Source organism: Aphelocoma coerulescens, chromosome 8 (genome assembly GCF_041296385.1).
Source record: "Aphelocoma coerulescens isolate FSJ_1873_10779 chromosome 8, UR_Acoe_1.0, whole genome shotgun sequence".
NCBI lineage: Eukaryota > Metazoa > Chordata > Aves > Passeriformes > Corvidae > Aphelocoma > Aphelocoma coerulescens.
Genome location: NC_091022.1, coordinates 1890333 through 1902580, shown reverse-complemented (window position 1 = coordinate 1902580; position 12248 = coordinate 1890333). Strand labels below are relative to the sequence as shown.

Genomic DNA, 12248 nt, shown 5'->3' with positions numbered 1-12248 from the left:
CTGTGAAGCAGAGAAACCTCAAAGGCCTTTGCAGACCCGCACACACCTTCTCCCTCTGTCCCAATATCCCAGTGGGATGTCCCTGCGTCCCCGGGGTGGGTGCAGAGCATCCTCTCCAGCCACCACAGCCCAGCCCCGCTCGGGGCCACGGGGGTGCATTTCCTCCTGCCGTGCCACCGGGGACAGGGACACGAGGGAAGGCTTTCCTGTCGTCTCCACCAGCCAAGGCCCCTCACACGTGCCCACGGGCAAACGTCGCACCCCAAGCTGAGCGCCATGTATGTGCAGCAACTGGATAATTAAAAATTAAGGGAGAGCTTCTGCATTGCAGTCCGAATTATGTAACAGCGCTCCTGGGTTCCAGCACCCATCAGCTTTAGTGCCCTCACACGGCAGCACGGCCCTGCCTGCATCCACCTGTCTTTCCAGGTAGGGCTCACACCCTTGGCAGGGAAGTGGAAATCCCAATGTCACAACCACAGGCAGAAAGTTCCCTTGCACTTGCAGAGGGAAAAAAAGAGAAGGAAAGTCTGCTTATTCTCTTGGTGCAGCGCTGAAACTGGAGATGGACAGAAAAAAAGGGATGGAGTTGGGGTGCTTCAGCCCAGCCAAGTGCAAAAGAGTCACCCTGGCCAGGACAGCACTCCCATGATCATGACCAGGGAGTTTCTAAGCGAGGGGCTGCTGTCTCTCACTCCTGCACCAGAGAAGCAGCAGCCCACTTCAGTAAACAGGCAGCAAACAAAATCAAATCAAGGAGAGGAGTCAGCTGTATTTTCAGCATCTCAAGAGCAAAGAGCCCTGCTGGACTCTGAGCACCAGTAACCGCAAACTCCTGCATTTACAGCCACATCTTTGCCTTAACCCTGCCAGTTCTGGCTGCTGCTGCAGGGCTCAACAAGCCAGCCTGCCACTTCCTCCTGCCACCTCCTCCTGCCTTCTCCTCCTGGCACCTCCTCCCTTTCTTGGCCAGAAACCCACTGACTGCCCAGCCATGTCCCTTGCAGTGCTACTCCCAGGACCTGGATGCTGCCATCTGGTGTGAAGCCAGCCATTAATTCCTGCTGTGATCACTCCAAAAGGCACTTCACCAGGCTCTGTGAAGCCACCAAAGGTGCTGTGGCTCACACCCATGGCCAGTGGCTCTGCCATCACTGCTCCTAGTGCCCCTTGGCTTCTGTGTGGCTCCTGCAGTTATTTGCTCCCTCCTGGGCCTGTGCCTCTCCTCCCTCCTCACGGTCCTTCCTTTCCTGCCCTCCCTCCATCTCCCTGGTGCTTCCCTACTGCTGGCACGGCAGTTTCACATCCACGCTGCCTTTCACCCCCCAACACGTGAAAGCTGGGAAGACCCAGCCCTGAGCTGTAATTACAAGGAGGTCAGATACATCCCAGGCTGCCCGTGCCCTTGCCATCCCATGGGGAGACGAGCTGCACTTCCCAGGAACCGCCGCATCCCCCATGCAGCCACCAGCCCCGGTTCCTGCAGGACACCCCCTTCTCTTCCTCCCAGTTTGTGCCACGGGCTGTGGGGGCATGCTGGGGCTGAGGCTGAGCCCTCCAGAGATGTTAGCCAGAGATGTGCCTTGCTCTGCAAGCACAAAAAGGTGGAAACGTGACAACACCAGCTGTGGAAGCCAGCCCAAGTGCGAGGCTGACTCCCCTCCCCAGCTCACAGGCATTCCCACCATCCACGGAGGGGGCTGAGCTATTTCTCCTGCCCACCAGGTCTGAGTGCACCAGGACCACAGCACACCCCAGAGGAGAGCAGCTCCTGCTGAAAAACTATCAAGATTGGTTTCATCTTTTCCTGGAAGGATGTTTCAGGCACTGCCTCGCTTGCAGGTGCTTGGACTCACATCTCAGGCCACAGAAGCTGCACCTGGGCGTGAGCTGGGATGAGATCCTTGCTCATGGAGCAGCAGAGACATTGATAATTCCTCCCGGATTCACAGGCCACACGTCATGTCTGCAAAGACAAACTCCTGGCTTACCCCCTGGGCCAGCAGGGAAGCCAGCAACTCCGTGGCAGCAAGACAGCTCTCCAGTCCCCTCACTGCTCCCCTCCAGAGCTCTCCCAGTGAGGCAAAAGACAGAGCCCAGCTATTTCTGGCTCAGCAACATAGGAAAGGGTGGGAGGTGCAGCACAGGGATGGGAAAACAGCTCTGCATTGGCACAACCACCACTGGGAAAGCAGTGCCCAGGGGAGCTCGGGGCCAGCCCAGGGCAGTGGGAGGCACGGCAGCCTCTCCAAAAGTCCAAACAGGAGATTTCCCAGAGGCTGCAGGCACTGGGGACATCATTAGGGGAGCAAACGGGCCGAGAGCACCGCAGCAATTTACAGACCCTGCGGCCACTGCCGCACAGTAGAGGCTGGCAAGAAAATTTGGGAGTGGGATGTCTCCCCTCCGCAAGCATCCCCCTTCCCTACCGACCCTGCCATGATGCTGCCCTTCCTGCAGGAGAAAGGGCACCACCTCATCCTGCCACCCTCACGAGGACAATTTCCCCTGGCCCATGCTGAGCCACCCATTCCCACGCTGGAGCTGCAACCCGCGGTGCTCTTCCGTATCCTCACCCCTCCTGCAGTGCCCTGAACCCTTCACCCGCACCATCCCCTCCCAAACACTCCACGTATGCAGCCACAAAGGGTGCTTTAATCCTTAAGCCACCTCTCCTAAAACCTACCCTGCCTCCTGCCCCGTGCTGGAGCAACCCCGTTGGAGGAGGGCATTTGGTGGCTGCGGGGCAGCGGCACCGGGAAGCACCAGGCGCCTGCCAGCCCGGGAAACCGGTTCCCAGCACCATACCCTCACTCTCCCACTCCCCTTGGGATGCCAAATTAATTGCCTTGTCTCCTGGAGCTTTTAGCTGGAGCAAATAAAAGAAAAAGGGGGGTTGCCAAAACCCATAATAAGGTCTCCAGTTCCTCTGAGCTACAAGGGCTGCTTTAAATTTCGGGGTTTTTTTCTTTTTTTTTCTTATTTGAAGGAGGTTTCCATGGTAACTGTCTCCCATCACACAAGAGCCTGTCCCGGGGATATTTCGGGGTTGCTAATATCTGCCTTCCCAGGCAGCCACTGTGTTGTGACGGTGACATCGCAGCTGGGTCCTTTCAGCAGGGCAGGAGGGCAGGGATGCAGGAGAGAGGAAAAGGAGGTGCGGCTCCCGAAAAACAAGGTCAAGATCCTGCCTATACCTGGTTTACCCTGCCTGTCAGGCAGGCCTCCATCCCAAAGGGCTCTGGCAAAACAGGTTTTGCTTGGACCACTGCCTTGATTTGGAAAGCACTCCCAAGGCAGTGCAGCCCTCACTGGGCCAAGCAGACGTGACCTGTCCAAGTAAGAGCAGGGGCACAGCCTCTGTGGCACCTTCTGCCACCTTCTCCTGCCCTTCCCCCAACCCTTAGGAAGAAACTCTTTCCTATGAGGGTGGGGAGGCCCTGGCACAGGGTGCCCAGAGAAGCTGTGGCTGCCCCTGGATCCCTGCAAGGCCAGGCTGGATGGGACTTGGAGCTGCCTGGGATAGTGGAAGGCATCCCTGCCCGTGGCAGGGGGTGGAATGGGATGAGTTTTAAGGTCCCTTCCAATCCAAGCCATTCTACAGTTCTAGGATTCTCCAATTCCCTTCCTCCACCAGGTTAGTTTTCAGCTGGACCAGCTCCCTGCAGGAGCAAAGCCAGCTCTCTGCATCCCCCAAGCTGCTTGCTCTGCTACGCTCGTTAGCCATCCTAATTACTGAGATGCCTCAGAGCTGGCCAGAAAAGGGGCTGCGTCCCCTCTTGCATCGGGGCTGCGGACCCCAAACTTCTGTGACCTGTGTGCCACCACCAGCTAGAGGGTTCCTCAAGGATCCTGTACTTCCCCTTGATTATAAACATCTAAAAAAGCCCCTGCCCACTCTCCAGTGGATCTCAGGCTCTGCAGGCAGGAGCCATGGAGGGATGGGGCTCAGAGCCCTTCCTCAGCCCATCACCAGCAAACGAGACCCCACAGCAAAGCAAGTGTGGGGTCAGCTTAACCACGGACCAGGCTCCAAAGGGCCCAGCACCAGGTGAGCATCCATCCCAAGGACCCCCTGCTGCAGGGCAGGAAACCAGGATCAGAAATCCCAACGCAGCCCAGAGGAGCAGGGCACGCTCTCCTTTTGGTGATTTCTCAGCCAAAAGTCATAGTGGGACAGCCAGAGCCTGGCAACCAAAAATCTTATTCCCTTATCTAGACAAATCCCTCAGCTGCTGCTTGGGGTGAGCCACCGGCCACAGCTGCAGAGATGCCAGAGCCCAGCAGCTTGGATGGAGAAGGACAACCAGTCTTAAGTGACAGAGCCGTCATCATCCAGGCACTGCCTTAATCCCACCAGGAAAAAAATCCTTCCTTTGAAGGACTGCTCTGCAGCAAGGCTCCAAGAGAGATGGTTTCAGTCTCTGTCTAGCTGGCTAAGCAACCATGAAAAAAAAGTAAGACATAGTAGAATATAAAATTAAACAGAATGAAACAAAATAGACTAGCACAGAATAAAAAAATACAATACAATACAATACAATACAATACAATACAATACAATAAAATACAATAAAATAACATAACATAACATAACATAACATAACATAACATAACATAACATAACATAACATAAAATATGGGATGCAGCCCAGGAGCTAATGCCACTGGCACATGGAGAGGAGGGTAGAGGTGAGACAGTGGCATCAGGGAGGCGTATGGCTCCAGCAGCGGAACCACAGCCAATTCCAGGGCTGTAAAACCTACCACAAATCCTTGGGGGTCTTTGAGGAGTGCCCACATGGGCAGCCCGGCCTCCAAAACTGGGACAGGTCTCAGGGCAGGAACAGGACCAAGCCCGAGCGTCCCTGCCTGGACGTGGGCTGCGACATTCAGGAAGGGAGACAAAAGAGGGGGCCAGGCCCCGCAGCCCCCTTGGCTGAGTGCTGGCTCCCTGCCCAGCCTGCCAGACCCCGACACCCCCATGGAAAGGCCAAGCAGCCCCACATCCCACTCCCCCCACTGCTTTCTGGGTCAGCGAGATCCCCTCCCAGCCCCGCTGCCGCTGGAGCCAGCTGGATGCGCGGTTGCTGTGGCAACGGGTTCCCAGAGACGAAATCCTTATTTCTTACTTTTTTTTCCCCTTGGTTAAGGAACAAAAATATACAAGAGGCCCTGTATATCCACCGTGCCACCGAAACCTCCGTGCCCAGCGAGACAGAGGCAGTGGGCACAGCATGGGGGCAAAGGATGGGGACACAGTGTACAGCGTGCCCCCAGCACCCCCAGCCTGGCCACAGGGGACTCCCTGCTCCTCCCCGGGGTGCTGTCAGCTTTCCTGCAGCATTTTCCACCCTGCCACGAGGTTTGAAGGGCTGCTGATAGCTGAGGCTGGTGCTGGGCTCTACTGCCTGGAAGAGGGCATGGTACCAGGCATGGGGTGTCCCTGGTGCTTCAGTGGCTCTGAGCAGGTCACCTCACCCACTCTGGACCTAGCTGGAAAAGGGATGTGGTTACGCTGCGTGGCCAAGAAGAGGGGCTGGAATAGGGTCCCACCAGCAGTTTTCCCCCCATTATTAAATCAGCTATTAGATCTTGCTATTAGAGGAGCATGTCTTGTCCCACCAGGTGCTCCAGGGCAGGGCCAGGGTAGGATGCATCCCCTTGATAGATCCCTCTCTGCTTTGCTGGGGACTCTGGAAGCCCCCAGGCCTTGGTGACACACATCTCACACAGCAGACCAGACACCCAGCAGCACTCTGGGTGCTACAGCAGTGTTCCACCACCAGCAGCAACCACTCCAGGAGGATGGAGGAAGAAGGTGGCACCCCTGGATTTTCAGCAGACATACACCCCAGGCATCCATCTCAAATCCATGGGAAGGGGGGTTCGGACCCCAGCCAGGTGATCAGCTGCTGGCAGCAGGAAGGAACTCGGTGAATCCCACTTCCAGGATGGGTGTTGCTGAGGGGCAGGAGGGCAGCTGAGATGGGGTGTTTTGGGTTCCCTTCCCCACCACAGCTCCTGGGACCTCCCCAGGCAGATTCCCCCGCTGCCCTCCAACAAGATGCCAGCAGCTGTCCCCACGCCGGGCCTGCCAGAGCACAGATCACACCGGCGGGTTTCAGAGCACGCGACAGTGTCCAGGATCAAAGCCAAGTTCAATTAATGGCTCACAATCTCATTAGAGAAATTATTTCAGGATCTTGAGTAAAAGTCCGATATATCCACTCCATTCCATTAGTCAGGCTCATTTAGTAATTCAATCAATCTAAGCAAGGCAATTGAGCTCCCCTGGTACAATTTAACTTGGTTATTCTCTAGGTACTTCAGAATTTCTTGGTATTTGCTTCATTATTTCACCATTACGCCAGTTTCCAGGTGCAAGGTTCACACTGTGGGCCCCACGGTGGAGCCAGCCCTGCTGCAGCCCTCTGCCATGCCCTGGTCTCTCAGGATGGTGACATGTGATGGGAAGGGGGCTGATCTGGTGGTGACACCCCTGGGAATTAAGTCAAGCCAGGGAATGGCACCGCAGCACCCCAAGAACTGTTTCCCACCATGGGGAGCTGGGACCAAAGGGCTGCCCTGTGTGCCAACAGCTTCGGGACCCACAGCCAGCGTCCAGATCTAGGTGAGAGGAACAAAACTCAATGGGATGCTCCTCTCACTTGGCGTGGAACTGGAAAAAACCCGGGGATAATGCAACCCTGCAGCCCCTTGGTTCCTGCTCCCCTCCTCCGGGGCCTTTTAGGAGCTGGGGGTAGAGGGCAGAGCGGGAGGACACAATCTCCAGCAGGGCAGCACACAGCAGCGGGGAGGTGTGTGGGACGAGGGTGAGAGCCCACGGGTGTCACCTCTGGCCGCTGCCCCGCGCAGCCTGGCCGGAGAGCCGGGCCGGCCGGGCGCTCCGCTGGCCGTCGCCCCGATTAGCAGCAGCCACATCCCTGCAACCCCCCTGCTATGCTGTTATTAACCCAGGGAAGTCAGGGCCAGAGCCTCCAGCGGTAGAGCCAAGAGCTTAGCTAGGATTTAACCAAAAAAAAAAAAAAATTTATTAGATATTTCAGGGAGATAGTCAGGAGCAGTTAAATATGCCCAGCTCATCGGTGCCTTTGAAAAATCTCACCCCTCTAAAAAATTAGAATTGATTTTGTATTTAAAAAGGAATCTATTTAATTTAAAAGTAAGATAATTTGAAATCATGACAGCTTGTATTAAGGCTGGAGTTTATGATAATCTATTAAAGTCATTGAAGTTAAGAACCGTCTCCCATCCTCTGCTGCTGAGGCTCCCGAGAGGGCAGCGGGGAGTGGGAAGTCGGGAGATGAGGGGCTGCACTGCCCTATTTCAGAGCACACCAGCCGGGCTGGAAACCCGGAGAGGCAGAAAAAGCTCCTTCAGCTCCTCCACACTCAGGGGAAAAAAACAAACAGGACACAAGAAACCATCCAGTATTTCAAGATCTTGAAATATGTGGCACCCAGAAAGCACGAGTTCAACCCACCAGCTCCGCTTTCTCATTCCTCAAGTCGATTTTACACTCAAAAAGGTATCTCAAGACTTTACTTTTCAAACATTTATTGCATTACAGAGAAGGTGAAGGAATCAAAGACACCGTCTTTGGCGCGGCTTTTAATTGCATCACAAATCTCCGTCGAGCCCAAGGGGCTGAGGGAGGCCAGCATGCTCATAAATACCCCTCTTGCTGCTTTACAACCTGCAAAGGATGGGGCCCAAAAAAATTAGCAGCCTGCAGGAGTGTGAATCCAGTTAATGACATATCAGATGTGGCTGGATGCTGCTGAGCCAAGCAGTGAGGGAGAAGGGGGTGTGAAGGCGAGCGGACAGGGAATATTGAGCTGCAAATTAGCATTTCTTAATGGCCAACAACCCAGCAAAACACTTCCTCCCTTCAGGAAAAAATACACCCAACGCAACAAACACGAGACGAGATGAAAGGCCACTGCTCCAAATGAAGGTTTCCCCGATCTAAAGCAGGATGAAAGCAGGTGATTTGAAATGCAGGCAGCCCCGTGCGCAGCAAGCGGCCCCATCTCGGCTCCCACACCCTCGGCACATCCCGAAAATTCAGGAGGTGGGAGAAAACCCCGCAGCAAAATGGGGAGATGGTGTTGGAGTCCCTCTGGGGAGAAGCACAGAAACCAGTGTGGGGTTTGTTGGCAAGAGCCCCGAGCTGCTCCCAGGCAGTCGCAGGCAGCAAGGCAGCACGAGCGCAAGCATGGCCCAGCGCAATTAAAACTCACTCCACTCATTAGCAAAAAGAGCTACAAAGCCTTTGTCCGAGCATCTCGCCTGCTCCTAAACCAGGGGTAGTAACCCCACAGACAGCCCACCTGCTTCTGGAGGAACAGGGGAGCAGACACGGGGTCTGGGAGATCTGAGCACAGCTGTCTGTGGCACCGGGGAGGACACAGCAGGGAGGGTGAGCCCCAGGAAAGGTGCGTGGACAGCAGGCAGCAAGCACTGCCTCACCCTCTCGTGGAAAGATAAATATAAACCTCATCATTAATTTATGCTACCAGAGCTTCTCACCAGGGGTTAGCAGGGATCAGGAGTCACTGGTGTTTTTGGCATGCCCACTTCAACAACCCCCCCAGCACGTGAGTTTTAATGAGCACAACAGGTGGCTCTCCAAGGACCCCATTCTCTAAACACTCCAGCACACCTTTAGTTGGGAGAAAGATCCATGTATCCATCAGTGGGATGCCTGGTTTGGCCACTGGGGCAGGGAGGTGCCACCAAGGCAGGGGAACCACACATGCCAGTGTCTGTGAAAACTAGCTCAAAGAACAAGCTTGAAAGCCCTCACATTATTTAGGAGGAATTTGAGAGGGACACCAGGACTGGAGGCAGGGCTCCCTGACCCAGAGCCTTTCCCAGCTGCTTCCCTCACTCATTCCCCTGCCACGGCCCCAGCCTGCTGTAGCCATCTACCTGCATGCTCCCACCCTCTCTGAGGGGAAACTGAGGCATGGAGAGACCCCCAAGGGAGCTGATAGAGAGCCCACATGGCAGAGCCAAGGCGCCAGTGCCATGAGCCTCTGTGAAGCACTTCATGGTGCTCCCAGCCCAAACCCAGGCCCTTTCTGATCAGGGGCAGCACCTGGGTCTGGTCCAAGGTTCTGTCAACCAGCATGGAGCTCACCTTCCCTTGGGAACCCCGGCCCTGGGCACGAGCCCTGGATCTGAACGCCACCAGAGCAGAAGAAGCAGCTGCCCAGCTGCCCCTGGTTCAGACACCGAACCAGGCCACGCTCAGCAAGTGTGTGGGGATCATCACCTCTCCAAGACATTATTCATTATACATCCAAACTCAGCGAGGTGGGTGCAATGAAGGGGTCTAGTGTTTGCCAGGGATGGTGCAAGCAGCACTGTGTGAAGCCACATTCCTGGAGGGATGCTCAAACACACCCTCCAGGGCTTGTGAGAACACAAATGGCCACCCACAGAAGTCCCAGGCACCAACCTGACACAGCCATGCCCCCAGCAAGTGTGCAGTGACAGCACTGATGCTCTTGGGTTTTTTGGGCTGGGGGACCCCCAGATCCAGAGGTTGCAGCCTCTGAGTTGCCAACTGTGGGTCTTGCAAGACTTCTGTGCATTTCAGAGTTTCTGCCATGCAAAAGCAGTGTCCAGGCTAATAGTGGTGGTGGTAGTAGTAGAAGTAGTACTAGCAATAAAAATGATAATAATAATAATTTTAAAAAACACCCCACATGGTAAAGCAAGACAAAACAGTAACACCCACAGATGGCAAAGTGACCATGCCAGCTTCAAAGCAAGCCCTTTCCTCACAGGAGAGAGGGAGATGTAACATGGCATTCCCCAGTAGTCACCAAGCCGAACTCCTGGCAAACCCCACAAGGTGCCCCCACCTGCCAGCCCAGCCCCAGCATTCCAGGCAGGAAGACTTGCCCTGGGATCACCTCTGCGTCTCCACAGCTCAAACCCCTGCATGCTGGGCACAGCACCATGCACCCTCATGTTTTTGGGGGATCCGTGTCCCAAGCAGCAATGCCCCAGAGAGCCTGGCCAGCACCAGGACATCGAGGTGCACTGGCACAGGGCTCATCATCCTTGTATTTGTCTGGCAGCAGAGAGCAGAAGGAGGCAAAAGCAAACCCCTGCCAGGCATCATCAGTGCAAGCCCTGGCTGCAGTGGGGGCTGCCAGGGCAGGCAGGTTCTTCCCTGCGCTGCCCAGCGTGTGGCACCTCAGGATTTGAAAAATCCCTGAGGAAAACCCTACAGTATGAACTGGGCTCATGCCCAGGAACCTCCTCCCGGTCCCCACCCAGGTGTTCCCTGCTGGCAGCACCCGAGGCCCCGGGGCCTATCGGGGTCTGGCTCCACGGGATCTGGTCCGAGGGGGACAGGAGACAAGCGCTCGGGTGGCCTTTGGGGCATCAAGGTGGCGGGGCTGGCGGCCGTGCCCGCGTCCCCCTGCATCCGCAGCGCTGCCGCCTTGTTGCCACAGCAACGCTCTCCGGCCTCCGCTGCAGCATCCCGCGGCACGGGGCTGGGACCGGGAGCCAGGCGCGCACCACAGCCCGCTGCCCCTCCCCACACCGCCCCTGGGCTCCCGCAGAACATCCCCGGCTGCCCCCACACAGCCTTCCCACGGCATCGGCAGCCCCACGCCTGCCTGTGCCTTTCTCCCGGGGAGAAGGGGGGTGCCCACACAGCAGCCAGTGCTGCCCCATGTCCACCCAGCAACCAGAACTGGGGGAGTTTAGCACGTGGAGGGGTCCACAGGCCATGGAAGTGATGAATTGCTGGGAAGAAAAAGCCAATCTGGGGTCACTGCTGTAAACAAGGGTCACATCAAGCAACACACCAGCACCTCATTTTTGGGCCAACATCCAAACAAGGGTGGCATTTTAAAACCTTCATGGGACACCCAAGGTGTACCCAGAGAAGCAACAGATGGACAAGGCTTGCAGAAGGTGGCACAGCCAATTTTGGGGCTGCTGGGAAAGAGATTGTGGCTTTTGCCCAGGGCAGGACGTTACATGTGGGCAACGAACTGATGTTCTGCACCAATGTCACCAAAAATGAAACATCTCAGTGACTCGCTCCAGGTGGTGAGGAGGGAAGTGGGTCCCTGTACGCACAAGGGGTGCAGGCCTCGCTCTGCATAAACAAAGGAGCAAATTGTTGGCTTTTTTTGGTGGAAGAAAACTTAAGGAGCCCATGAGATAAGGGCAGATGAGCCTCACCAAGCGGATGAAGAGCAGGTGGGAACCACCCAGACCATGTGAATAGGCCAGAGCCTAAAACCTGGGGGCAGAAGCACTTGGAGGCAGCATACACAGGCAGGATGGGATATATTGGGCAGCGGAATAATTTTCCATCAGGCTGCAGGAAAGGTGACTCTCTGCTCAGGGGCAGACAAAGCAGAAACCCTGGCCTCCAGCCGGGCACGCTGGGAGCAGGCCGTGGGCTTCCTGCCAGCACAAGCCGCCGGTGGCCATCGATCGAGCCGGGGACGAGCCCCGTGGGTGACTACCTGGGCATGCATCGAGCACCCCAGGCCTGCAGCATCTCCAGCCGCGATGCTGCAGTGGGTGAACCGGCACCGGGGAGAACCGGCCCCGGGGCTGAGATGCTGCTGCAGCGGGGTGAACCGGCCCCGGGGCCGAGCAGCCGCAGGGCGCCCGCCCGCCGGTGCGGCAGGGAGGAGCCCCGCCGCCGGGGATGCTCGGGGCCCCGCCGCGCTCCCGCAGGCTCACCCAGCACGAAGTAGGGCAGCTCCGTGTTCTCCAGGTCGTCCACCACCACCATCTCGCCGGGGAAATCGTTGCGGACCGAGAAGAGCAGCTTGGGCTCGGCGGCCGAGGGGCCGTGCATGATGCTGAGGTCGTTCTCCCGCAGGAAGGGCAGCGCCGACACCGTGATGCTCTTCAGCTTGCACTCCAGCTCCTTGGCCGCCGCCTCCGCCGCCGCCTCGGCGGGGCCGCTGCCCGCGGCCAGGCAGCACCCGGCCAGCAGCGAGCACAGCCCGGCCAAAGCCATCTTGGAGCCCCGCGCCCGCTCCCGGCGCCGGGCGGGAGGCGGCGGCGAGGGGCGGGGACCGCGGCCCGGCACCTCCCCGTGCGGCGCGGCTCGGCACGGCCCGGTTCCTCCGGCCCCCCGCCTCTCGCTGCCTCCTCTCCCCCCATTCCCCCCCACCAGTCCCCGGGAAACAGGGAGAGCTGCGGAGCGGTGCGGTGGCGGGAGGGACGCG

General features: G+C 57.1%; 1 protein-coding gene across 2 annotated transcripts in view; it reads right to left on the bottom strand.

The window, feature by feature from the left end:
* The window catches only part of ASTN1 (astrotactin 1), a 52170-nt gene extending 40133 nt beyond the window's left edge, over window positions 1–12037 (bottom strand). For both annotated transcript variants that reach the window (XM_069022828.1, XM_069022829.1), the window contains exon 1: window positions 11755–12037. In XM_069022828.1, the coding sequence (XP_068878929.1) occupies window positions 11755–12037 (283 nt within the window). The remainder of the gene's footprint in view (window positions 1–11754) is intronic.
* Window positions 12038–12248: the final 211 nt, after the last annotated feature.